The sequence below is a fragment of the Pistacia vera genome, unplaced genomic scaffold (genome assembly GCF_008641045.1).
Source record: "Pistacia vera cultivar Batoury unplaced genomic scaffold, PisVer_v2 Contig328, whole genome shotgun sequence".
NCBI classification, from domain to species: Eukaryota; Viridiplantae; Streptophyta; class Magnoliopsida; order Sapindales; family Anacardiaceae; genus Pistacia; species Pistacia vera.
In genome coordinates, this window is record NW_022196144.1 from 455,947 (window position 1) to 482,749 (window position 26,803).

The window sequence follows — 26,803 nt, forward strand, 5'->3', positions numbered from 1 at the left end:
CAAAAGGAATCAACAGGAATTGAGAAACCAAGGAGCAAAGAATGACAGAAAAATGGCATGACAGATTGTAGACCAGAGGAAAATAAATTTCTCTGCGCCACGAAAAGTTTCTATTTTCATATATTCTACAATGTTTTCATACAAATTTGAGGTAACCGGGTTTCTCTTGCCATCCCAAGAGAAAAAATTTATTCATCAGAAGTTTCCTCTCTGCTTGCAGGTTCCACTTCCCAGTTGGTTAGTCCATATTTGTCATCCAGATATTGCATCTACCAGTCTATCCTAGATAAACTACGACTGAAAAAGTAGTTTGTACACTATTTCTTGTGTAAGAAACTTTGCTGTTCCGAAATCAACTTCCATTGTCTTCTGATTTCAGAAACCGAGACCAATGTACATTAAAAATTCTTGAAACTGATGTCATAAGCTGGCTGTGATTCCACCAAATGGCTGCTCTCAGATCCATATAAGATTTGATGAGTTTCATGTCTCATGATTCTAAACAAGAAGATCCTNCCATATTTGTCATCCAGATATTGCATCTACCAGTCTATCCTAGATAAACTACGACTGAAAAAGTAGTTTGTACACTATTTCTTGTGTAAGAAACTTTGCTGTTCCGAAATCAACTTCCATTGTCTTCTGATTTCAGAAACTGAGACCAATGTACATTAAAAATTCGTGAAACTGATGTCATAAGCTGGCTGTGATTCCACCAAATGGCTGCTCTCAGATCCATATAAGATTTGATGAGTTTCATGTCTCATGATTCTAAACAAGAAGATCCTTCTATTTTTATTCTAGAACTTCACCCATCTCCGCAAACTGGTCCAGAACCCAGTTGGCTGTGCTGCCTCTGCTGATTGATCGATGGGTTCCTTAAAGTCTGCTTTCTCACTTAACTCTTCAAACGTGTCAACAACATTTTGCAGCCTGGCAACAAATTCAATCAAAAGTGAAGTAAAAGTCGCTAGAGACAATGCGCTTGCACTTTCATATGTTTTTGATTTTTCCAATTGTGGCATTGCATCAGCATCAAATGAGATACGTGCTGGCCATGATATCTGTTTCTGCATTTCAGGGGGAACTTCAGGTATCAATTTGGACTTCACATCTATGTTTGGGCTACGGAATTCCCAATTCTTAGGTATGGTAATTGATCTGAGATCAAGTACAGCTTCACTACGGGATTTATATTCTAGCACTTTGTTTTCTTCATCATCCAAGTTCAGTAATTCCTGGGGTTCTCCCTGAGCCTTCTCCCGGGTTCCAATTTCCCAGCTCTCTGCATTGACAAGAAGGTAAGATTTTCGGTCAACTTTGTTTTGCAATTCTTCTGCAGCCTCGTGCACTTCACAGAGTATGTCAACTGGACCTAATTTCTCCATCTTTTTAACTTTATTCCCAAGTTCACGTAACACTTTAGCACCTTCAATACCCACCCTCTGCAGTTCATGACAAAAGACCTGTCTCCGGTCCTCTGGAGCCTATACATACAAATATAGTAAAGTTCAATAGATATACAGATAACTCCAGCCAGAGAAAAGTGAGGCTACCGCTTTATAGTAACCTTACAAAATAGGTCTACAGGCATGAAGTAAGACAACAACACAATTATACACAACAGTGCTTGTCATGGATCCAAATGACTGAAAAACAGTAACTACTTTCTCTACCAGCACATGAAACCATGGTTCATATGTGATATTGCAATGTACCCCATGCAGAGTGTACTGTCCAGACAACAAAAGATGCGAGGGTAGCAGTGTGAATTTGTAATGTTGGGATCCCACATTGAGAGGAAAAAAGGGTAGGCATGTGGCTCATAAGGGCTGGGACACCCTCCCTTGGCAAACCGGTTTTCTAAGAAAAGTTCAACCCAAGCCTACAAAAAGACCACTGCCCAGCCCAGCCCAGCCCAATTCTATCAAAGGCCCACTACCCAACTCAATTTCTATCAATTTGGGAGTGGGTTCCTATTAAATTGTATTAGAGCAGGCCCCACCTTTTGAGCCTATGCAGCAAGGCCCAGTAGGCCCCCCGAGGGGCCGAGAAGGAGAGTTGCTAATAGGCTTCTAGGGCCTGAAAAGCTTCTAGGCGAAGTAAGACCCGAAGGTAGGGCAGTAAAGGCCGATGAGGGCGGGGTGGCCGACAAGAGCAAGTACTCTCTGGAAAGAAGACCAACAAGGGAGTTGGGTCTCAAAGCGTTTGGGAATGTTGGGATCCCACATTGAGAGGGATAAAGGGTGGGCATGTGGTTTATAAGGGTTTGGGCACCCTCCCTTGGCAAGCTGGTTTTCCAAGGAGAGTTCTACCCAAGCCCACAAAAAGACCACTGCCCAGCCCAATTTCTATCAATTTGGGAGTCAATTCCTATCAGTTAACTTCAAGAAATTTTATCAAGATAGAAGGAAAAAGATAATTAAAGATATGTGTTCAGTGATTAATTTGATGTTGCAACAGACGATAATAGTAGTGACTCTCTTTGCTTCTTTGAGAGAGGGAAGGAATAAGATCTCATTGCATATAAAATGTGATGCACTCTACATAGATCTAAACATGGGGCAGTGATAGTTTAGACTACAGTAGGCAGTAGCCTTGCCCAGGGTCATAATTCAAGGATGAATCACCTCCTAAGCCAGTTGTTTGAGCCAAGGTTGTGTGGTTAAAAAACCTCAGCGCTATATGATGCGGAAACCACTTTCTAAGGAGCCAATCTTGAGAAAAGAGACCTTTTTAACATTCCTTAGTCAAAGAATATGACTACCTGAGCATTTAATTTTTGCACACTAATTCAACAAGATAAACACAGCTATTGTATTTGAATCAATCTTGTGCACAAGTCAAACTTTGAAACTTCAGCAATGTCATTACCTGTATTTCTGAAAGTATGCATCCATGCAACGCCATAACCATGAATGCACAATGCCTTAGTGCACCACTGACTTTGACATAATTCTTCCATGGATATTTAAACGACTTGTAAGGACCATGAGGTGGCTCCCAAACAGCAAATCCCACCTATACATTAGAAGAAGGAATGTAAAAAAGAGTTGAGAAAACAATTATACCATTCCCATTCATGAAATAAATTGCAAATTGGAAATAAGAATACCAGAGCATCCTCTTGGCTTGTTGATTCTACAGCTGATCTGTAGCCACTGTAAACTGGGTCATCGGCAGCTTGGTATGTAAGTATTTTTGAAGGGACCCTCTCATATTCAATACAACTGAGGTACCTGTTAATACAACCTAAGTAGAAGCTCAAGGGCATTAGTCATAAATAAAAAGGGGGAAGCTCGGAAGGGAAAAAAGTTATGAGAAGCAATTTAATGAATTCAGTGAGAAATAAATGAACAGACTGATACCTTCCAAAGAAGTTGCCACATTCCTGAAATTTTTCACCACCAAGTTGTGCAGATCTTCACCAGCCCAGATGGGATAAATGCATATATTTACTACCAAACAAACACCAGCACCCAACGCAATGAGCAAGAACCGTGTTACAGCTGTGTGAATAAATTCCCTTGTCCTATACCCAGATACCATTATGAAACAATACGTCAACAAGAACACCCGAAACCCATATTCATAAGGCTTCATTGTAGGGTATAGCTTTGCATAACTAGCCAAAAATCCTGCAAATTAGTCACATAACAAATCAGGAAGAGCAAAAGTGACAACAGATGGTTTGGAGACAAAATTCACAGACATTCTGATAACATAGCACAGATGCAAGAACAGACCTATGATGAAGATACTAATAACAATTAAAACTTCTTCCCACTCTCCAGCTAACTCTGACAGCTCTGCCATAGCAAGAGCGAGCCCTCCAGCTGACAATGTCCCCAACCCACGGTTAAATCCTTTGCTAAGTGTTGCTCCTGCACAAAAACACGGTTATATACGATGAAAAAATAAAACACAATTTTTTACTCTTGTTGGGAATTAGGTAGCCATAGGATGTCAACTTTGGATAAAGGAGAGATAATATTTTATGTAAAAATTATAAATATATATATATATATATACATTAATCATACATGATAAAGGGCTACAACAAGAGAAATATGCTAAGCTACAATTCTATTGTGCAGTTATTATCAAGGATTAATATAAATATTACAACCTAAAAACTGTTTGTCTCTTTAGCAAGTTTTTCACAGATAACTAGTGGCCAAATACAAAAATCATAAAAAGGTTGAACGGACATAAAAATCAATAAATTTGGTGCTGTGGAAATTTCATTTATCATATTATTCAACTTCAATCGATCCCGGTGATAAACCTCCAACTTCTAAGTTCCGTCAAGTGATACAGTACAATTCTATCCAATCCAATGCACAAAATGAATCTTGTATGCATAGCACCATGACTCAGCCAGCTTCACTACAGCTGAAACTCTATAATTAAAGAAATTAAAACCTCCTAAAATCACTAAATCAACAAGAAACATAATAAACATCAGCAAAAATAATATAACCATATCAAATACAAAGACAGTATCACTCATGCTTTCCTTAAAGTTCTCAGTTTTGCTCAGAACATAAATAAGCTTATTGCACAAAACTATATAAGCAGCTAAATAAACACCATAACCACATAGTTGGAAGTTAATCATGTATTTATACACGTAAATGCTTGATTAAAGACAATCGACATGCACAAATTACAAGAGAAAAGCCTAAAAAATAACTTTATATGCGTAAGTAACGATAACCACAAAACAAAATCACAAAATAAAATCAATCCCGAAACGAAAAGAAGAAAAGAAAAATCAATACCTATACTGAACTCAAACACAACCACAACAGTAAGAATAGCCCAAACAGAGTAACGACTGAGCTCTTTGACAGGTTCTTTCAAGAAAATCAAAAGTGAAATAAGCATCAAAGCCAGACCCATCTTCGCTGCGAACACAATCTTTCTTGGATCAGACTTGCCCATACGCACAGCCTCACCAAATACATCGAGCAATCTCTTTCTACAGCTCGTGATTTTATCGCAAATGACCCCGTACGAGCAACAACAACGCTGTGGGTCTTCTTCGTTGGACTCAACGATGCTTAAGCCCAGCTCTGAGTAGTCCTTAACCGAGAGCAGCTTCTCCTTCAATGACCCGAGCCGTGTCGCCATTTTTGTGAAGCAAAAAGCTTTTCCTTTACGGTATTGTTTTGTGAAAAATGAGAATTGGGAAATGAGTTTTGGGTCCTTTTACATGAAGAAGATGAGGTGGTTTTGGATTTGCTGTTGGGGTAGAACCGTAGAAGAAAATGGAGATTCGTTGAGAGAAATGACACCTACGGGGAGAGAGATCTGGTGGGGCAAAGAGGTCAAACGTCGTCGTTTTCAGTTAAGAATTAAGAAATTAGAATTCAGGGGATTAATGTGGTTAGTTGCTAAAAATAGTAGGAGATGAGTCATTAAGCTGCCAACTTAATACGACAAAAGGAGAACACGTGGACAAATACTTATAATTGACCATAGTTTCCTCATTCCTGTAAAAGATACTGAAACCAAATCGCTCGCCCCTCACAACATTTATGATGGTGTTTATTTTGTGGAAACAGTTTCGTCAAACATGGAATGAGAAAATATATATCATCTTTCTCATACCATACAAATATTAAGCATGTTTGGCTTATTATTATTATCCATATTCTTAATCCTATTCTCTAAATAATATTTAACATATTATTCCAGAAATATTACTATATTTTTTTAATTACTTTTAGACCTCAAAAGGTTATTAATTTCATTAAATACCTCCTAAAAAATTTAAAAATTAATAAAAGCACCACTGTGACCCATACTTGTCAGATTCTGACAACCACCATCGATAGTAGCCAGAATATGCTACAATGGTGAATTACTGACGAAACTGGATAGTAATTCACTGATCTGACCTTTTCCAGTCAAATCCACAGTGGATCTGATCGAAAAATGTCATATCTGGCCGTTGTTGACCGAAAACGACGGCCATATCTTTGGCCGTCATTGACGACCAAAAATGGCCGTCGTGTTGGCTTTTTTTGGTCATCGACAGCCACTGCAGGCCGTAGATCTGGCCTTTTTCGGCCAGATCCGTGGTGGATTTGGTCAGAAAAGGCCATAATGACGCGTTACGACATAGATCCGATCGGTCTGTGTCGTAACACGATTTTTAGCCAGATTCCGATAGTGGTGGCCAGAATCTGGCACTACAGGTGGTGGGGGTATTTTTATCATTTTACATGTTGGGGTATTTATTAAATTAGCAAACTTAGGGGGTTTTTTTATAAATTTTTAAATTGTACCTCATAATACTCCCATATTTAATTATCCAATACTATCCCTAAAATCTTATCCAAAATAATAAACCAAATGCACCCATTATTATTTGTTATAACCGGCATGTCTAAGTAAGTCTATGTATATCTTAACTAATTTTTTAGGATTCTGAAATTATAGATTGAATAAAAACTCTAATAGTTACTCTTATTAGCAATCAAGAAAGAACTTGAATTCAAGATCTCTTGAATAATACATTTAAAAGTCTCGATAAAACCAATCGACTAGTCAAAAATAATTCATAAGCATATCATTATTAAAGAGCTAAAATCAATTTTATTTATTTTTGGTAAACTCAATAATTATCACCCCCACGATTTGACACAAGGCTCTTGGGTTTTGTAACGCCCCACTTGAGGTACGTAGTTATTGTTTCTTCTTTTACTCTTATTTGAGTTGGTTTCTTAGTAATATGGTTTGGTTGACCTTTGATTGAGTGTATGTTGAAGACTTGCCCTGAAATTTGTTGAAAATAGAAGAAGTTCAGTGTTCCAAGCTTCGCCGGGGCGAAGAAGAATCTTCGCCACGGCGAAGAGGTGTTGAAGCCACGGGGAAGCTGCTGGACAGTTTCGCCACAGCGACAGAAGTTTCCTCGCCGCGGTGACAGGCCGACCAAAATGTTTGTTAAGTTTTAGATATTTTCTTTGCTAAGGGCAATTTGACCATTCTGCCCCTAATTAGCAGGAAAAGTGGGGAGTAAAATGTAAGGAATTTTCATGGAGAATATGTTGATATGGGGGTGTGTTTGTAATGAATCAATGGATATAGATAGAATTCCCAAAGAAGAGTAAGGGCAAAATGGGAATGCTTGTGTATAAATTTCATTAAAAGGAATTAAAACATTGCAAACCCTTCATTCTTCTTCTCCAACGCCACTCTCCTCTCTTGCTTCCTCTCAAATTCTCTTTCTTTTGATCAAGGAGTTTTAAAGGGCTTTTGGAGTGATTTGGGGTAGAAAATCAACCTAAGGCATCCTAAGGTAAGGATTCTTGCTTTGGTTGTGAAGCTTTGCGAGTTTTTGTATATATTGAGTATTGAGGGTTTTTGTTCTTTGGTTTAAGAGTAGAGAAAAAGTCAAGCAAACCAAGTGAAAGGAAGAGTTAGTGAAATCTCTCCATAACAAGGTAAGTAAACCCCAACCCAAGTTGAGATTTGGGAATTTTCTTGATTAGGGTTTTGATAACACTTATGTATGTATGTTATATACATGTTATATGCCATGTTATTGAGGCTTAAATAGAGATTTCTAGTGCTTTGTGGTTGTTTATACATTGCAAATATAAGAAGTGACATGTGGGTTGGAAAGGTAGTTTGAGATTGAATTAAAGGATATTGAGATATCCTTTTTGGAAGTGTCTTTCTTTGGCAGGTTATGTGGCTATGTGAGGGGGTTTCTCCCCATTTTGGATGGTTAGAGAAAGATTTAGAATTATTGTTATAGTAGAGTTTTATGATGCACTTGAGTTGTTTGATGAAATGCCTAATAGAGGTTTGAGTATGAGTAGTGAACCTTAATTCTTGCAACATTGCATGTTGGCATTTCATAAGTGCATTAGTGGAGATGAACCATCCATAGGCATTAATTGTGCATTGAAAAGTGACCTAAGAAAGAGTAGGAAACTTTGTGTATGCACTTGCTCTATGAGTAGAGAACTTTGTGGATGCAACTACTCTAAGGGTAGAAAGAATGAGAAGTGCTAGAATAGAGTGAATGAGAAGAGTATTAAAAAAGGGTGGATGCTTTGTGATCATCACCCGAAAGTTATGAGAATCGGGTTGATGCTTTGTGATCACCCGAATAGCCATTAGAAATTGGTTGATGCTTTGTGATCATCACCCGATAGTTAGTAGAAACGGGTGGATGCTTTGTGATCATCACCCGGTTAGTTATGAAAAAAAGGGTGGATGCTTTATAATCATCACCCGACATTTATTAGAAGTGGGTTGATGCTTTGTGATCATCACCCGACAGTGATTAGGAATGGGTAATGCTTGGTGATCGTTACCCGAAAGTAATGAGGAACGAGTAGGTGCTATGTGGTCTCCACCTGATAGTTACGAAAACTGGGTAGGTGCTTCGTGATCCCCACTCGGTAGTCACTAAGAACGGGTTGGTGCTGTGTGAATCCCACCCGATTGTCATGAAGAGTGAGATGGTGCTGTGTGAACGCCATCTGGCCGTACCTCCGGTAAGATGAGGCCATGACGTTTAATAGGAAACAACAGAAAGTGTGAGGAAAGAATTAAGAGTAATACATACGGGGATAGATAGATAGAGGGTTTTACTTACTGAGCATTATTTTGTGCTCACCCCATTATTTTCCTTTGTGGATGCAGGATCTAGGTGATGATGCAGTCGGAGGGCGTCGGCAAGCGAGGAGCAATAGCTACACTGTTTCCCATGTTTTGTCTTTTAAAATGACTTTTTGTAAACAATACTCTTTGTGTATAAAAGACATATGACTTATAATGAAAAGAAAGTTTTTGGGTCCAATTTTCTATTGTTATTATGCATGCCTTGTATTAGTTTACAGCAATTGTTACAGGTTTACTAACCCCAATAATTAAAGGAGCTTTCAAATTCTATTTTAGGATAAACTTTTTTTAAGGTAAAATCTAGTAAGAAAAATATTAGATATATATGTGGTTCTATCATATGTAATAGTAATACAATTGCGTGTAATGTATAATATATCTACAATTACTATAGATAAATAATAAATAAAATTAGGTGAAAAACAGGTTAATTTTGTTAACATCCTACAATTTACCACCTAATCAGAAACAAAATTGAATCTTAATTTATTAAATCATCAACCTTAAAGTCTATCATTGAATGTAACTCGACCTTCTAATCTAATTTTTAACATGATATTGGTAAATCTTGTTAATAACCCTCCCTTTACTTGGCCTCCCACATGACTTTATATATAATACCGATAACTGGGATCATTAAACCGACTTAGAGAATAATGCTATTTGTAAACAAATACTAGTGAAAGATAGTTGTGAACCAACATCTTCGTATCAATCAAGAGACAAATCGTATCAGTCCATGAGCCTAAAACTTATAATTTAAAGAAATATACTTTAGTCAACTATGGTTTTGGCTTTAATGAAAATAAAAAAACAGTCACATTAAATCAAGAGACAAATCATATCAATCCATGGACCTAAAACTTATAATTTGAAGAAGAGTAAGCAACATATTCCTACTGATATTTAGGAAATCTCAAGTTAATACCCATGATTTTATTTATTTCAAATACCCATCTTTATTTTAACAATTAAGGGCTAAAATAGTCATTTTTTTTCTTTCTCTTCCCTTCCCAATTTTTCCTTATCTCCGCCTCCTCCTCCCATCTTCTTCTTCTTCTCCCCTTCCTATTTCTTCCTTATCTCTGCCTCTTCCTCCCATCTTCTTCTTTTTCCCTCCACTACCGTCAGCTTCATCCCCCCACCCTTATCAAAATGCCATCACCCCCTAGCCACACTAGCTCGTCGTTCACCGGTCGTCCTTGATCGTTTTCTAGCACTTTTCAGAGACAAAAATTGCCCCTACCCCATTTTTAGACTTCCCAGCACCTCACCATCCCAACGCACAACCCACCGTGCCCCCCCCCCCCCCCCCCCCCCCCCCCCCCCCCCCCCCCCCCCCCCCCCAACCATCTTGACTCCCTTTTTCTTCGTCATCCTTCGCCTCAAGTGTCGCACTCCGCTAGCTTTTTTCTGGCCAACCCCATCACCGAAAATCTTCATCAAGCCCAACATTTGACTCATCAAAGAGCCCTCTCCAATAACCCCATGATTTCCATCCCTGATTTCTCACCTTTCAATGCCAATTGAAGCCCCTTCTCCCTAGGGTTTTTATTTTGTATTTTGTTTTTAGTTTTTGTTTTTTTATTAAAATGGTGTGATTTTAGATGGTGGTTGTTGGATTTGGAATGAGGTGGTTTGGCCGGATGTGGGATTTGGATTTGGGTGGTTTGGCCAGCTATAGTGGTGGTTTGGAATGGCTGGTTTGGTCAGTTGTGGGATTTGGAATTGGGTGGTTTGGCCGACGATAGTGGTGGTTTGGAATGAGGTCGTTTGGCCTGCTGTGGGATTTGGAATTGGGTGGTTTGGCCAGCTGTAGTGGTGGTTTGGATGGCTGTGGTGGTGGTTTGGGATAGAGTGGTTTAGAATGGGCTGTGGTGGTGGCTTGGAATGGGGTGAATAGAGGTGGAACAAATGGGCCGGGTTAGGTGGGTCAACCCTAACGCGGCCCACAATGAAGAGGGTTAAGGCGGGTCGGGTTGAACCCGCCCGGGGGTTGCTATTTTGTCCTCTCTGCAGGAGGACTGCCAACCCGGTGGGTTGCATGCGGGTTGGCCGGCCGGGTTGGCTGTTGCCAACGGCCAACCCGCTGGGTTGACCCATGGGTTGGCCGAAAAATAAATTAAAAAAATGTAAAATTAATTTATTTTTTTAAATTACCCTTTTACGTACCCTTGAGATATAGCCGTTTTATAGCTGTTGGAGGGGTCTTTTTCATCATTTTCTTTCCCCATTTTTTTCTATAAATTGGCCCTAAACTCTCATATTTTTCTCACAACTCAAATTCTCTCATTCTCTCATATTAGTTGCTAAAAAAGTAGAGAGATGAGTCATTAACTCCAACTTAATACGACAAAGGAGAACACGTGGACAAATACTTATATTGACCATAGTTTCCTCATTCCTTAAAAGATACTGAAACCAAATCGCTCGCCCTCACAACATTTATGATGGTGTTTATTTTGTGGAAACAGTTTCGTCAAACATGGAATGAGAAAATATATATCATCTTTCTCATACCATACAATATTAAGCATGTTTGGCTTATTATTATTATCCATCTTAATCCTATTCTCTAAATAATATTAACATATATTCCGAAATATAACTATATTTTTTTAATTACTTTTAGACCTCAAAAGGTTATTATTTCATTAAATACCTCCTAAAAAATTTAAAAATTAATAAAAGCACCACTGTGACCCATACTTGTCAGATTCTGACAACCACCATCGATAGTAGCCAGAATGCTACATGGTGAATTACTGCCGAAACTGGATAGTAATTCACTGCTGACCTTTTCCAGTCAATCCCCAGGGGTGATCGAAAAATGTCATATCTGGCCGTTGTTGACCGAAAACGACGGCCATATCTTGTCCGTCTTTGACGACCAAAATGGCCGTCGTGTTGGCTTTTTTTGGTCATCGACAGCCACTGCAGCCGTAGATCTGGCCTTTTTCGGCCAGATCCTGGTGGATTTGGTCAGAAGGCCATAATGACGCGTTACGACATAGATCCACGGTCTGTGTCGTAACACGATTTTTAGCCAGATTCCGATAGTGGTGGCCAAATCTGGCACTACAGGTGGTGGGGGTATTTTTATCATTTTACATGTTGGGGTATTTATTAAATTAGCAAACTTAGGGGGTTTTTTTATAAATTTTTAAATTGTACCTCTATACTCCCATATTAATTATCCAATACTATCCCTAAAATCTTATCCAAAATAATAAACCAAATGCACCCATTATTATTTGTTATAACCGGCATGTCTAAGTAAGTCTAGTATATCTTAACTAATTTTTTAGGTTCTGAATTATAGATTGAATAAAAACTCTAATAGTTACTCTTATTAAGCAAGAAAGAACTTGAATTCAAGATCTCTTGAATAATACATTTAAAAGTCTCGATAAAACCAATCGCTAGTCAAAATAATTCAAGCATATCATTATTAAAGAGCTAAAATCAATTTTATTTATTTTTGGTAAACTCAATAATTATCACCCCCACGATTTGACACAAGCTCTTGGTGTTGTACGCCCCACTTGAGGTACGTAGTTATTGTTTCTTCTTCTTTACTCTTATTTTGGGGTTTCTTAGTAATATGGTTTGGTTGACCTTGATTGAGTGTATGTTGAAGACTTGCCCTGAAATTTGTTGAAAATAGAAGAAGTTCAGTGTTCAAGCTTCGCCGGGGCGAAGAAGAATCTTCGCCACGGCGAAGAGGTGTTGAAGCCACGGGGAGCGTGCTGGACAGTTTCGCCACAGCGACAGAAGTTTCCTCGCCGCGTGACAGGCCACCAAAATGTTTGTTAGTTTTAGATTTTTCTTGCTAAGGCAATTTGACCATTCTGCCCTAATTAGCAGGAAAAGTGGGGAGTAAAATGTAAGGAATTTTCATGGAGAATATGTTGATATGGTGTGGTTTGTAATGAATCAATGGATATAGATAGAATTCCCAAAGAAGAGTAAGGCAAAATGGGAATGCTTGTGTATAAATTTCATTAAAAGGAATTAAAACATTGCAAACCCTTCATTCTTCTTCTCCAACGCCACTCTCCTCTCTTGCTTCCTCTCAATTTCTCTTTCTTTTGATCAAGGAGTTTTAAAGGGCTTTTGGAGTGATTTGGGGTAGAAAATCAACCTAAGGCATCCTAAGGTAAGGATTCTTGCCTTGGTTGTGAAGTCTGTGAGTTTTTGTTTATATTTGAGTTTTGAGGGTTTTTGTTCTTTTGTTTAAGAGTAGAGAAAGTCAAGCAAACCAAGTGAAAGGAAAGTTGTGAAGTCTCTCCATAACAAGGTAAGTAAACCCTAACCCAAGTTGAGATTTGGAATTTTCTTGATTAGGGTTTTGATACCACTTAGGTATGATGTTATATACATTTTAATGCCATGTTATTGAGGCTTAAATAGAGATTTCTAGTGCTTTGTGGTTGTTTATACATTGCAAATATAAGAAGTGGCATGTGGGTTGGAAAGGTAGTTTGAGATTGACTTAAAGGATATTGAAAATCCTTTTGGAAGTGTCTTTCTTTGGCAGGAATTGTGCTATGTGAGGGGGTTTTCTCCCCATTTTGGATGGTTAGAGAAAGATTTAGAATTATTGTTATAGTAGAGTTTTATGATGCACTTGTTTTTATGAAATGCCTAATAGAGTTTTGAGTATGAGTATAACCTTAATTCTTGCAACATTGCATGTTGGCATTTCATAAGTGCATTAGTGGAGATGAACCATCCATAGGCATTAATGTGCATTGAAAAGTGACCTAAGAAAGAGTAGGAAACTTTGTGTATGCACTTGCTCTATGAGTAGAGAACTTTGTGGATGCAACTACTCTAAGGGTAGAAAGAATGAGAAGTGCTAGAATAGAGTGAATGAGAAGAGTATTAAAAAGGGTGGATGCTTTGTGATCATCACCCAAAGTTATGAGAATCGGGTTGATGCTTTGTGACACCCGAATAGCCATTGAAATTGGTTGATGCTTGTGGATCATCACCCGATATTTAGTAGAAACGGGTGGATGCTTGTGATCATCACCCGTTATTTATAAAAAAAAGGTGGATGCTTTATCCCACCCCACATTTATTAGAAGTGGGTTGATGCTTTGTGATCATCACCCGACAGTGATTAGGAATGGGTAATGCTGGGTGATCTTTACCCGAAAGTAATGAGGAACGAGTAGGTGCTATGTGGTCTCCACCTGATAGTTACGAAAACTGGGTAGGTGCTTCGCCATAACCATGAATGCACAATGCCTTAGTGCACCACTGACTTTGACATAATTCTTCCATGGATATTTAAACGACTTGTAAGGACCATGAGGTGGCTCCCAAACAGCAAATCCCACCTATACATTAGAAGAAGGAATGTAAAAAAGAGTTGAGAAAACAATTATAACATTCCCATTCATGAAATAAATTGAAAATTGGAAATAAGAATACCAGAGCATCCTCTTGGCTTGTTGATTCTACAGCTGATCTGTAGCCACTGTAAACTGGGTCATCGGCAGCTTGGTATGTAAGTATTTTTGAAGGGACCCTCTCATATTCAATACAACTGAGGTACCTGTTAATACAACCTAAGTAGAAGCTCAAGGGCATTAGTCATAAATAAAAAGGGGGAAGCTCGGAAGGGAAAAAAGTTATGAGAAGCAATTTAATGAATTCAGTGAGAAATAAATGAACAGACTGATACCTTCCAAAGAAGTTGCCACATTCCTGAAATTTTTCACCACCAAGTTGTGCAGATCTTCACCAGCCCAGATGGGATAAATGCATATATTTACTACCAAACAAACACCAGCACCCAACGCAATGAGCAAGAACCGTGTTACAGCTGTGTGAATAAATTCCCTTGTCCTATACCCAGATACCATTATGAAACAATACGTCAACAAGAACACCCGAAACCCATATTCATAAGGCTTCATTGTAGGGTATAGCTTTGCATAACTAGCCAAAAATCCTGCAAATTAGTCACATAACAAATCAGGAAGAGCAAAAGTGACAACAGATGGTTTGGAGACAAAATTCACAGACATTCTGATAACATAGCACAGATGCAAGAACAGACCTATGATGAAGATACTAATAACAATTAAAACTTCTTCCCACTCTCCAGCTAACTCTGACAGCTCTGCCATAGCAAGAGCGAGCCCTCCAGCTGACAATGTCCCCAACCCACGGTTAAATCCTTTGCTAAGTGTTGCTCCTGCACAAAAACACGGTTATATACGATGAAAAAATAAAACACAATTTTTTACTCTTGTTGGGAATTAGGTAGCCATAGGATGTCAACTTTGGATAAAGGAGAGATAATATTTTATGTAAAAATTATAAATATATATATATATATATACATTAATCATACATGATAAAGGGCTACAACAAGAGAAATATGCTAAGCTACAATTCTATTGTGCAGTTATTATCAAGGATTAATATAAATATTACAACCTAAAAACTGTTTGTCTCTTTAGCAAGTTTTTCACAGATAACTAGTGGCCAAATACAAAAATCATAAAAAGGTTGAACGGACATAAAAATCAATAAATTTGGTGCTGTGGAAATTTCATTTATCATATTATTCAACTTCAATCGATCCCGGTGATAAACCTCCAACTTCTAAGTTCCGTCAAGTGATACAGTACAATTCTATCCAATCCAATGCACAAAATGAATCTTGTATGCATAGCACCATGACTCAGCCAGCTTCACTACAGCTGAAACTCTATAATTAAAGAAATTAAAACCTCCTAAAATCACTAAATCAACAAGAAACATAATAAACATCAGCAAAAATAATATAACCATATCAAATACAAAGACAGTATCACTCATGCTTTCCTTAAAGTTCTCAGTTTTGCTCAGAACATACATAAGCTTATTGCACAAAACTATATAAGCAGCTAAATAAACACCATAACCACATAGTTGGAAGTTAATCATGTATTTATACACGTAAATGATTGATTAAAGACAATCGACATGCACAAATTACAAGAGAAAAGCCTAAAAAATAACTTTATATGCGTAAGTAACGATAACCACAAAACAAAATCACAAAATAAAATCAATCCCGAAACGAAAAGAAGAAAAGAAAAATCAATACCTATACTGAACTCAAACACAACCACAACAGTAAGAATAGCCCAAACAGAGTAACGACTGAGCTCTTTGACAGGTTCTTTCAAGAAAATCAAAAGTGAAATAAGCATCAAAGCCAGACCCATCTTCGCTGCGAACACAATCTTTCTTGGATCAGACTTGCCCATACGCACAGCCCCACCAAATACATCGAGCAATCTCTTTCTACGGCTCGTGATTTTATCGCAAATGACCCCGTACGAGCAACAACAACGCTGTGGGTCTTCTTCGTTGGACTCAACGATGCTTAAGCCCAGCTCTGAGTAGTCCTTAACCGAGAGCAGCTTCCCCTTCAATGACCCGAGCCGTGTCGCCATTTTTGTGAAGCAAAACGCTTTTCCTTTACGGTATTGTTTTGTGAAAAATGAGAATTGGGAAATGAGTTTTGGGTTCTTTTACATGAAGAAGATGAGGTTGTTTTGGATTTTGTTGTTTGGGGTAGAACCGTAGAAGAAAATGGAGATTCGTTGAAAGAAATGACGCCAATGGGGAGAGAGATCTGGTGGGGCAGAGAGGTCAAACGTCGTCGTTTTCAGTTAAGAATTAAGAAATTAGAATTCAGGGGATTAATGTGGTTTGTTGCTAAAAATAGTAGAAGATGCGTCATTAAGCTCCCAACTTAATAAAACAAAAGGAGAACACGTGGACAAAAATTGTCGTACTTATAATTTATTAAACAGTGTCAGCTTTTCTGTCTGCCCGGACTGAGATCAATGACCATAGTTTCCTGTAATTACAGATACTGAAACCAAATCGGTCGCCCCCCACAACATTTATGATGGTGTTTATTTTATGGAAACAGTTTCGTAAAAAATGGAATGAGAAAATATATATCACCTTTCTAATATCATAAACATATTATTATTTGTTATGACCGGCGAGTTTAGGTAACTTTAATGCATATTTTAATTAATTTTTTAGGGTTCTAAAATTATAATAAGAATTTCAATTGTTACTCTTATTAATAATCGATAAAAAACTTAAATTTAATATCTCTTAAATTATATATTCAAGAGTTTCTATCAAACTATTAAACCATCTAAAAATAATTCATAAGCATATCATTATTAATGAGCTAAAATCAAATTTATTTATTTTTGGTAAACTCAATAATTATCTCCCCACGATTCGACACAAGGCTCTTGGGTTAACTAACCCCAATAGTTGAAGGAGCTTTCAAATTCTATTTTAGGATAAACTTTTTTTAAGGTAAAATCTAGTAAAGAAAATATTAGATATATATGTGGTTCTATCATATGTAATAGTAATACAATTGCGTGTAACGTATAATATATCTATAATTACTATAGATAAATAATAAATAAAAGTAGGTTAAAAACAGGTTAATTTTGTTAACATCCCACAATTTACCACCTAATCAGAAACAAAATTGAATCTTAATTTCTTAAATCATCAACCTTAAAGTCTAGCATTGAATGTAACTTGACCTTCTAATCTAATTTTTAACAAGATATTGGTACATCTTGTTAATAACCCTCCCTTTACTTGGCCTCCCACATGACTTTATATATAATACCGATAACTGGGATCATTAAACCGACTTAGAGAATAATGCTATTTGTAAACAAATACTAGTGAAAGATAGTTGTGAACCAACATCTTCGTATCAATCAAGAGACAAATCGTATCAGTCCATGAGCCTAAAACTTATAATTTAAAGAAATATACTTTAGTCAACTATGGTTTTGGCTTTAATGAAAATAAAAAAACAGTCACATTAAATCAAGAGACAAATCATATCAATCCATCGACCTGAAACTTATAATTTAAAAAGAGTAAGCGACATATTCCTACTGATATTTAGGAAATCTCAAGTTAATACCCATGATTTTATTTATTTCAAATACCCATCTTTATTTTAACAATTAAGGGCTAAAATAGTCATTTTTTTTCTTTCTCTTCCCTTCCCAATTTTTCCTTATCTCCGCCTCCTCCTCCCATCTTCTTCTTCTTCTCCCCTTCCTATTTCTTCCTTATCTCTGCCTCTTCCTCCCATCTTCTTCTTTTTCCCTCCACTACCGTCAGCTTCATCCCCCCACCCTTATCAAAATGCCATCACCCCCTAGCCACACTAGCTCGTCGTTCACCAGTCATCCTTGATCGTTTTCTAGCACTTTTCAGAGACAAAAATTGCCCCTACCCCATTTTTAGACTTCCCAGCACCTCACCATCCCAACGCACAACCCACCGTGCCCCCCCCCCCCCCCCCCCCCCAACCATCTTGACTCCCTTTTTCTTCGTCATCCTTCGCTCAAGTGTCGCACTCCGCAGCTTCTTTTTGGCCAAACATCACCGAAAATCTTCATCAAGCCCAACATTTGACTCATCAAAGAGCCCTCTCCAATAACCCCATGATTTCCATCCCGATTTCTCACCTTTCAATGCAATTGAAGCCCTTCTCCCTAGGGTTTATTTTGTATTTGTTTTTAGTTTGTTTTTTATTAAAATGGTGTGATTTTAGTGGGGTGGGATTTGGAATGGGTGGTTTGGCCGTGAGTGGGATTGGATTTGGGTGGTTTGCCAGCATAGTGGTGGTTTGGAATGGCTGGTTTGGTCAGTTGTGGGATTTGGAATTGGGTGGTTTGGCCGCGTAGTGGTGGTTTGGAATGAGGTCGTTTGGCCATGCTGTGGGATTGGAATTGGGTGGTTTGGCCAGCTGTAGTGGTGGTTTGGATGGGTGGTGGTGGTTTGGGATAGAGTGGTTTAGAATGGGCTGTGGTGGTGGCTTGGAATGGGGTGAATAGAGGTGGAACAAATGGGCCGGGTTAGGTGGGTCAACCCTAACGCGGCCCACAATGAAGAGGGTTAAGGCGGGTGGGTTGAACCCGCCCGGGGGTTGCTATTTTGTCCTCTCTGAGGAGGACTGCCAACCCGGTGGGTTGCATGCGGGTTGGCCGGCCGGGTTGGTGTTGCCAACGGCCAACCCGCTGGGTTGACCATGGGTTGGCCGAAAAATAAATTAAAAAAATGTAAATTAATTTATTTTTTTTAATTACCCTTTTACGTACCCTTGAGATATAGCCGTTTTAAGCTGTTGGAGGGGTTTTTTCATCATTTTCTTTCCCCATTTTTTTCTATAAATTGGCCCTAAACTCTCATATTTTTCTCACAACTCAAATTCTCTCATTTCTCATATTCCTAATCTCTATTCTCTCAATTATTCATTTATTCTCTTAATCTTTTTGTTATAATTTGCTCTTATTTTAATTTTTATAGTTTTTGCAATTTTCAATTCATATTTCCAATTTTCCAAATTCCAATTTCCAATTCCAATTCTCTTCTTTAATTTTTATTCTTCTACATCAATTTTTTTTTCAACTACAATGGATAGATATTTCTCTCCCATCAATTTCAATGAGAAGAAAACTATTATCCTAGTCTAGTCCCGCTGATTTTACTATGAATGCAGGAGATTCAAATAGTCTGTTGTCCCAATCCCAATCTCAGAATCCATACAACTCAAAATATGCTGTCGATTCCAACAGCTCCCGGTGGTTCTAGAAGTCATTCATAATCGTCTTCCTCGTCCAACTCATCTCAAGGAGAGGGTTCATCAACTACCGTCGAAACCGAAGACAGGCCACATCAGACGTTTGGGCGCATTTCGACAAGTTTTACGAGACAAAAAATGGCGTTCAGTCAAGAAAGCAAGATGCAAAATTGTGGAAATGTTATAAAGGATTCAGGTAATGGTACTAACTTTAAAAAGGCATGCTAATAAACATATTATCAACATGGAAATAGAAAAAGCAATCAAACTCAAAAACTAATATGGGTACTACTTGCGTTATAATTCTGATGTATATAGGGAACAGTTAGCTTATATTATTGCTGCAGCTGATCAACCTATAATATGACAGAAGATAAATATTTTGAAAGATTTGTTCAAAATTCATTTTTTCCAGGATTAAAAGTTATTCTAAAACTGCAACTAGAAATAATTTAATAAAATTGTTTCGAAAAATGAAATTAGAATTAAAAAATAAATTTCATACTTGTCATATTAGTGTGTCTCTAACTGCCGATATTTAGAATGGTAGAGCTAAACAAGATATATTTGTGTGGACTAGTCATTTTTTGATAATGACTTTAATTAAATAAATCTTATTAGAATTTAGATTAATGGAGTGGATCATAGTGTTTAGAAATCTATAATAAAATTATTGAGTTTGAGATAGATTAGTTTATTGATAAAGTGATAAGTTTAACTTTAGATAGCAAGTTAATAATAAAGCTATAGATTTTTTTCAAATTAATTATCTTTTTATAACAATTTGAAGTTTTTCACCAACGTTGTGCATGTCATGTTATTAATTTAATTGTAAAAAGTGGTATAAAAACAATTCAACAAAATATTGATAGAATTAGGGAATCTTTAGCTTGGATTATGGTAGTAATAAAAGAAATGTTGAATTTCAAGAAGCTTGTATAAAATCAAATATGTCTCCTAGAACTTTTACATTAGATATGCCTGTTAGATGGAATAGTACTTATTTAATGCTTGATTCATGTTACCTTATGCTAATACTAATAGTTATTTTGTAGCAAATAATAGAGGTCCTTATTTGGTAGAAATGATTGGAAGATAGCAAAGTATTTCATTCTTTTTCCAAACGTTTTTACCAGTTCACTTTACAACTTTTTGGTGTGTATTATCCTACTAGTCCATTGGTAATACATACAATTATAAAAATTTCCGAGTTATTTAAAAAAACAAAGATAATGAAGTTTTACATGCACCAATAAAGGCAATGGAAATTTTTTTTTTGAAATATTGGGAACCCATTCCTTTCTTTATGTTTAGGTGCTATATTTGATCCAGAATTAAATTAGCACATTTAGAAATGGTTTTGACAATTTAAGTGAAAATTTACAAACCGAATCATATGTCAATCAAATAGGAGAGGTAAAAAATAGTCTTTTCGAAGTATATTTCCAATATGAAAACAGGTATGTGAACCCGCAGTCGCAAAGAGGCGAAATATCCAGAGAAGTTGTATCAGAAGAAACAAACAAATGAAAACTTATACTCTTGGAATGCACTGAATAGGCCGAAGAGGACCCGAATCCGAAGCACAACCTCCTCTTCAGAAGCACCACCACCAACAACAACAAACAACTAATATACTGTCCTCCATGGGGTCGCAGAGTAATGAACTTCAAAAATTTGGCAACCCCGAAAGTTTCCAGCAGGTCACTTGATGTCTTAGAGTATTGGAGAGCCAGAAAATGTATTTTTCCGGTATTATCAAGACTTGCTTGGTGTTTCGCTGTTCCGTCTCAACCATCTATCCGAACAAAACATTAGTGCAAGTGGAAGGATTTTAAATGAAAGGAGGTAAACTTGCTCCAAAAATGATTGAAGTCCTCACATGTCTTCGAGATGGGAACGAGCGCCATCAAAATCAATACGAGGTTACGACAAACTTTAGTAGAATCGTTTCAATTTTGTAATATAGATGATACAGATGAGGGAGGTCCTAGGAACCACCCCAAATTAGTGTTTTGTAAAATGTAATTTGTAAATTAATTGTCAATTATTGCATTTTTGTTCTGTACAAGTGTTCTCCCATTGGGTTTTTCTTGGTGAGGTTTTTAACGAGACAATAATTGTTATAATTTCTTATTTTATTTTTTGATAAATGAATAAGTCTAATTTTTTTTATATTACAATTTTATTGTATTAAAATTGAATTAATATTTGAAATGTTAACCAAAAAAAAAAAAAATGAATTGAATTGAATTATTGATATTTGAAAAGTTAACTGAAAACAATTATATTTATAATTATTTATTTGAAAAGTTAAATTAAAAAACAAAAAAAAAAAAAATCGGGCTAACCCGACCCGGACCGCCGCCTAACCCGGCGGGTTAGGGTTGGCGGGCCAGGCTAGGCTAGCCATTTTCTCCAAAATGGCAGGCCAGGTTGTTGGCGGGCGGGTTAGGCCCGGCCCGCCAAACTTCGTAACCCACCGCGAGCCGGGCGGGTAACTTTTCCACCTTTAGGGGTGAAAGGCAGTTTAGTAATAACATATATCACAACCCAATAGTCAATAACTATGTTACTTTAAAGGTGAGTATCCAAAATAAATAAAACCAGGGGTATCAACTTAAGATTTCGCTAAACCTCTAGGAATATGTTGTTTACTCTTTAAAGAAATATACTTTAGTCAACTATGGTTTGGCTTTAATGAAAACCAAAAAAATGAATCACTTGGAACTTATAGCTTAAGTAAATATGCTCTTGTCGTGCTTGGGTTAACACATATAGCTTTTAGGCACTGTTTGGTTGGGCGTTATCCCTCCTTACTCTAGTAATGACATCTTACATTACTGACATTATCATATTTGATTGTAATATAAGATTCCAGTAGTTCTTTAATATCAATAGTAATCATTGTTGGTTATATAGATGGTAATCTGAATACCATCATTTTCTTAGGTATTCTGAGATGACTTGGTAATCTCACATTTGTTACAATTTTATCCTTTATAAATATAATCTTAGGACAGTAACGCCCTTGTTATCTAAACAATTTATAAGAATTTTCAAGGACAATTTTAGCCTTATACACAAGATTTTTAAGACATTATTACCCCTGTACTTCAACCAAATTACCCAAGACCACAGCCAGATCTGGCCACCACTACCGATTGCCAACCACCATCGCTGACCGTTGCTAGAGCGGTTTCTTTTTTGCCAGATCTATAGGGAACGACTAGATTGATGCCAGCCAGATCTGGTCGATCATGTGCCTTTTCGATGACTGTCAACCATAGCCGACAAACAATAGTCGTCTTAGGTGGCTAAGGGTGTTTTGGCTAATTTTTAAACTTTTATTGTGGTTGGGGTGTTTTAGCAAACTCTCAAATATAAGAGGTTAAAAAAATAATAATAATAATAATAATATTATTATTATTTTTAAAAAAGAAGAAGGTCAATTCAATAATTTATATATTATACCCATTTATTCATTCTAATCAAACATAACAATATAATATATCTACCAATTTATTTGATAATCAAACATATTTAATATAACATTTGTATTAATATTGAAGATAATTTATCTTTTCATTAATATAATTTTTTTTTTTTTGTTACCGGGGGTATTCGGGCCAACTTACGTGCACCTCGACTAATTTTTCAACCTCGATAAGGCTTCCGAAACAAGGCAAACCCTACGGTCTATGACCAACAATATTAACAACCGTTCTCTAAGACTATAAGAGGAGCAAACCCCTTGACTCTAAGTCTTTACCACTGTGCGAACCCATTTTTTATATCAATAATGAGTAATATTATACTCACATACATTTCTCATTAACTTCTCTCACAAACACCACATGTCAACTCGCAATTGGTTAACTTATATGAGTTTCGTGTGTCCATTAATGAGTCATGTTTGATCAAGCCAATTGTAAACTGCCATATCAGATTAGTAAGAGGTATTAGTGGAAGATGTTTGTGAGGATATGATTATTGATAATATAATACTGCTTGCTATAATGCGCCTCAAATTCAATTATTTCAGGATAATATGAGTAATGCTATCTTTATATTATCCTTTATATCATTTTTATTATATTATGATTATTTTACTAATAATAATTTTATTATATTATTAAAAATTAAAAATAATTAAAAATTTATGTAAATATAATATATATTACATCATAACTTATGAAAATAATATAAAAGGTGGTGTAAAGTAGGAAATATTACCCTTTAGCCCGGGCGTGCTAGGTGCCTTGTGACACGAGCCTAAGCCTCTAACAATGACACGTATGATGGTGGCTCGCAATCCCATCTCCATCACTGCTCTTTATTATTTTAAAATCTAAATTAAATAATATCAGCGGTTTTCGAAAGAATTGGATAAATACAAAGATATTTACGAGCAAAACGCGCAAAAAACTGGGTAGAAGGAAACTCTTTTTCGGCTCATCTTTAAAGTCGGAAGTTGCTCCGAAGTTGCTTTCAAAACTTGTTATATTATCCCCAATTTAGGCACTCTTTCTCCATTGGTTTTAGTTTTCGAATTCGAAATCGCGTTGTTAAAAGGTCAGCTTTTGTCATTATCGCCTTACGTTTGTTGGTTTTAGTTTTTCGTTTGTTGTAATTTATTATTGAAGTTGAAACGTTTTGTTCTCGTCACCTGGATCGGTATCTCTCTTTCATTCTGTTTATTTTATGATTTTTTGTTTGATTGATTAAAGGGTAATTTTTTTTTTCTTTATTTACAGATCTTCGATGTTGATGTTGTTTAGTGTCAATTTTTGAAGTTAATTTAAAATATTTGTTGATCATTAGCAGTTGTGAATTGTCAATTAACCCGATCTGGGTATGGTTTCTTTTGTGATCTCATGTAGTTTTGTTATGTAAATTTTCTATCATATTGGGTGTTGTTGATGGGGTTTCGTATTGTTGACTTTTAAGTGTTGTTCTTTAAGGTTTTATTACCGTTTTGATGAGATTAGTTTACTTGAGATTATAACTTTTATTTGAATCTCATTAGTTTATGAATAATTGTTATTGTAGATATAGTTATTTTGGGATCGAGAAAACATGGGAGGTGGCAAGAACGAAGAATCAGATAAGGGGCTATTTTCAAATCTTGCTGGTATGGCTGGTCATGTAGCTGGTCATGGAGGTCATGGATATCCTCCAGGACAGTACCCTCCTCAGCCTGGGGCATATCCACCGCAAGGTTATCCACCACAGCAAGGTTACCCCCCACAAGGTTATCCTCCACAGCAAGGTTACCCTCCTGCCGGCTACCCGCCAGCTGGTTATCCCCCTGCTGGCTACCCTCCGGCTGCTCATGGCCCATCAGCCTCACATCATTCAGGTATGAATTTGGGATAAAACAAATGTGTTGTTGAATTAAAATAGTTAATTTGAATGGTTGTTTTAAAGTTGTAACTGGGATCTTTAATAATCTGAGTACAATGCAAAGTAAGTATTATTGATTTGCATTTGATTGGTGAAACTAAGAAGAAGAATCTGGCTTTAAAATTAGGCAGGTTGACATTGTGAATTTCCTCTATAGATTGATCCCAATATTGCAATCTGCTGGTTTGGAAGCTTATTTATTTTTTGTCTTGACTTTGCAGTCATTGGCTGATTGGGGACATCATTATTTGGAACTAGTTTTTTATTTTTTGCCATTTCACCTCGGAGATTTGAGGAACTTGATTGTCGATTTTGTGTTCTTGTGATTCCATGGCAGTTGCTGAACTTCTTTCATATTTTCAGGACATGGCGGTATGGGGACACTCTTAGCTGGCGGGGCTGCAGCGGCTGCAGCTGCTTATGGTGCATCTCACTTGGCACATGGTGCTCATATGCCTCATGGTGGTGGTCACATGCCCTATGGAGGAGCTCATATGCCCTATGGAGGAGCTCATATGGGTCATGGAGGCAAGTTCAAGCATGGGAAGCACGGCAAATTCAAGCATGGTAAGCACGGGAAATTCAAGGGTGGGCATGGAATGTTCGGGGGAGGCAAGTTCAAGAAGTGGAAGTGAGTGGAAGTGATTTGCTCTTGTTCATCAACTGAATCATATGACCCCTGACTCTTCATATGTCAATTAGTTGATTTCGGTTTTCTTCTTCAATAATTCATACATTCTATGATGACTTCAATCGCTTTGTTTATTTGACGATGTTGGGTTTGACATGTTTTTACAAATATATACATTTATATATACATATTACCTTCCGGCTTTTATCAATTACTGTACATAAAACTTCTGGGTCTGCGGCGCAATTGGGACTGTCTTTCCCCAACATTTGAAGCCATTTTGATTGCTTCTCCAGATTATGATGTTAGCCCGTTGATCCATAATTTATACCATTGTTATATAAAAATATCGGGCAAGTTATTTTTGTCAGCTGTTCGATGTTTTTTATGAATTAATACAATAAAATTAAAATGTGAAGACGCATAACATTGATACAGTCAATTCACAAGTACTTTATATTGAAAACATTTGAATTTACAGATTGAAATTAAAATATCAGACACATAAATTAATATCTATAAATTACCTCTGAGTGGTCAAGTAGTTCATTTAGGTGTATTACTCAAGAGGTTATGAGTTCGATTTTCTCTTCAGTTGCTAATCGGAGTAGCCACAGGAGCTTTGACTCAGTCGAAAGTTTTAGTGTCTTGTTTCGGAGGGATTAATTGAGGTGCGTATAAACTGGCTCGAATACTTTCAGTCATTAAAAAAAAAAAAAATTAACACCCATAAAGTCACAATATATAGCACCCCAAAGAAAAAATAATTACTAGCATATCTTGGAGAGAAAGGGAAAGAGAGAAACGCCTTGAACCCTCACTCGTATAAAAATATAACAAATAAAATAAAGGGAAATGATCTTTGACCTCATCTATTTGATCAGTAATTTCCATCATCTATTTGAATAAAGGATAAATTGGTAATATATATATATATATATATATATAGGAAAACCTCTTTATAATATACTTTATATAAGAATAAACTCAATATACTTTATATAAGAATAAACTCTACATAGTTATAAAAAATTATATTCTCAATTTGAAATAGTTATAAATAAGAATAAACTCCACATTGTAATAAATTATAATTTTTCTAATTCTCGTCTTAAAGAAAGTTGTCTCCACATATTAATAATTATATGTATATTATAAAAAAATATATGCTATATTATATTAAAGGTTTAAAATGAAATAAAATATTTATCTAAAATTGTTTGGGACAATCAGTTATGCTTTAGAGTTGTTAACACATCTTTTAACTTGCGGGTACATTATTCGCTAGCATAAACATTTTCTTGTTGAAGTCAAAACATTTTTAGCTTCTCAAGTATGTTTAGAGCTTCTTGGTACAAAACTTTTTATATTTTTGTACTATCATCCTCATAATTATTTCTTTTCTCTTCTTGTCTAGTTGTAGTAATGATTTATTCTTCTGTTAAAGCATACATGAATTATTG

The 26,803-nt window shown here is 36.5% G+C and overlaps 3 protein-coding genes across 4 annotated transcripts; 1 reads left to right on the plus strand and 2 right to left on the minus strand.

The window, feature by feature from the left end:
- Positions 1–522: 522 nt before the first annotated feature.
- Positions 523–5,347, minus strand: LOC116137494 (aluminum-activated malate transporter 9-like). The gene is made up of 6 exons (XM_031423187.1): positions 4,785–5,347; positions 3,747–3,884; positions 3,369–3,638; positions 3,116–3,252; positions 2,875–3,021; positions 523–1,487 (listed from the first exon to the last, which is right to left on the minus strand). Exons 1-6 carry the CDS (start codon positions 5,134–5,136, stop codon positions 801–803), a joined length of 1,731 nt encoding a protein of 576 aa, XP_031279047.1. The 5' UTR covers positions 5,137–5,347; the 3' UTR covers positions 523–800.
- An 8,485-nt stretch (positions 5,348–13,832) lies between these two features.
- On the minus strand, positions 13,833–15,945 carry LOC116137485 (aluminum-activated malate transporter 9-like). The gene is made up of 5 exons (XM_031423175.1): positions 15,758–15,945; positions 14,720–14,857; positions 14,342–14,611; positions 14,089–14,225; positions 13,833–13,994 (listed from the first exon to the last, which is right to left on the minus strand). The coding sequence occupies exons 1-5, from the start codon at positions 15,918–15,920 to the stop codon at positions 13,833–13,835; spliced, it is 870 nt and encodes a 289-aa protein (XP_031279035.1). The 5' UTR covers positions 15,921–15,945.
- A 7,751-nt stretch (positions 15,946–23,696) lies between these two features.
- On the plus strand, positions 23,697–25,551 carry LOC116137488 (glycine-rich protein A3-like). Of its 2 annotated transcripts, none has more exons than XM_031423177.1 (3): positions 23,697–23,878; positions 24,356–24,665; positions 25,073–25,551. In XM_031423177.1, the coding sequence occupies exons 2-3, from the start codon at positions 24,383–24,385 to the stop codon at positions 25,342–25,344; spliced, it is 555 nt and encodes a 184-aa protein (XP_031279037.1). In that variant the 5' UTR covers positions 23,697–23,878; positions 24,356–24,382; the 3' UTR covers positions 25,345–25,551. The 2 variants fall into 2 exon arrangements, with proteins under 2 accessions (XP_031279037.1, XP_031279038.1); XM_031423178.1 differs by lacking the exon at positions 23,697–23,878 and adding an exon at positions 23,916–23,980.
- The last annotated feature ends 1,252 nt before the right edge of the window (positions 25,552–26,803 follow it).

Coding starts and splice junctions, on each gene's coding strand:
- LOC116137485 (XM_031423175.1), bottom strand. CDS start 15,920: ATGGGCAAGTCTGATCCAAGAAAGATTGTGTTCGCAGCGAAGATGGGT. Junction 14,612..14,719: donor TATTAGTATCTTCATCATAG/GTCTGTTCTTGC, acceptor ACTAATTTGCAG/GATTTTTGGCTAGTTATGCA. Junction 13,995..14,088: donor CAAGCCAAGAGGATGCTCTG/GTATTCTTATTT, acceptor TCTAATGTATAG/GTGGGATTTGCTGTTTGGGA.
- LOC116137488 (XM_031423177.1), top strand. CDS start 24,383: ATGGGAGGTGGCAAGAACGAAGAATCAGATAAGGGGCTATTTTCAAAT. Junction 24,666..25,072: donor ATCAGCCTCACATCATTCAG/GTATGAATTTGG, acceptor TCATATTTTCAG/GACATGGCGGTATGGGGACA.
- LOC116137494 (XM_031423187.1), bottom strand. CDS start 5,136: ATGGCGACACGGCTCGGGTCATTGAAGGAGAAGCTGCTCTCGGTTAAG. Junction 3,639..3,746: donor TATTAGTATCTTCATCATAG/GTCTGTTCTTGC, acceptor ACTAATTTGCAG/GATTTTTGGCTAGTTATGCA. Junction 1,488..2,874: donor GCATACTTTCAGAAATACAG/GTAATGACATTG, acceptor TTGTATGTATAG/GCTCCAGAGGACCGGAGACA.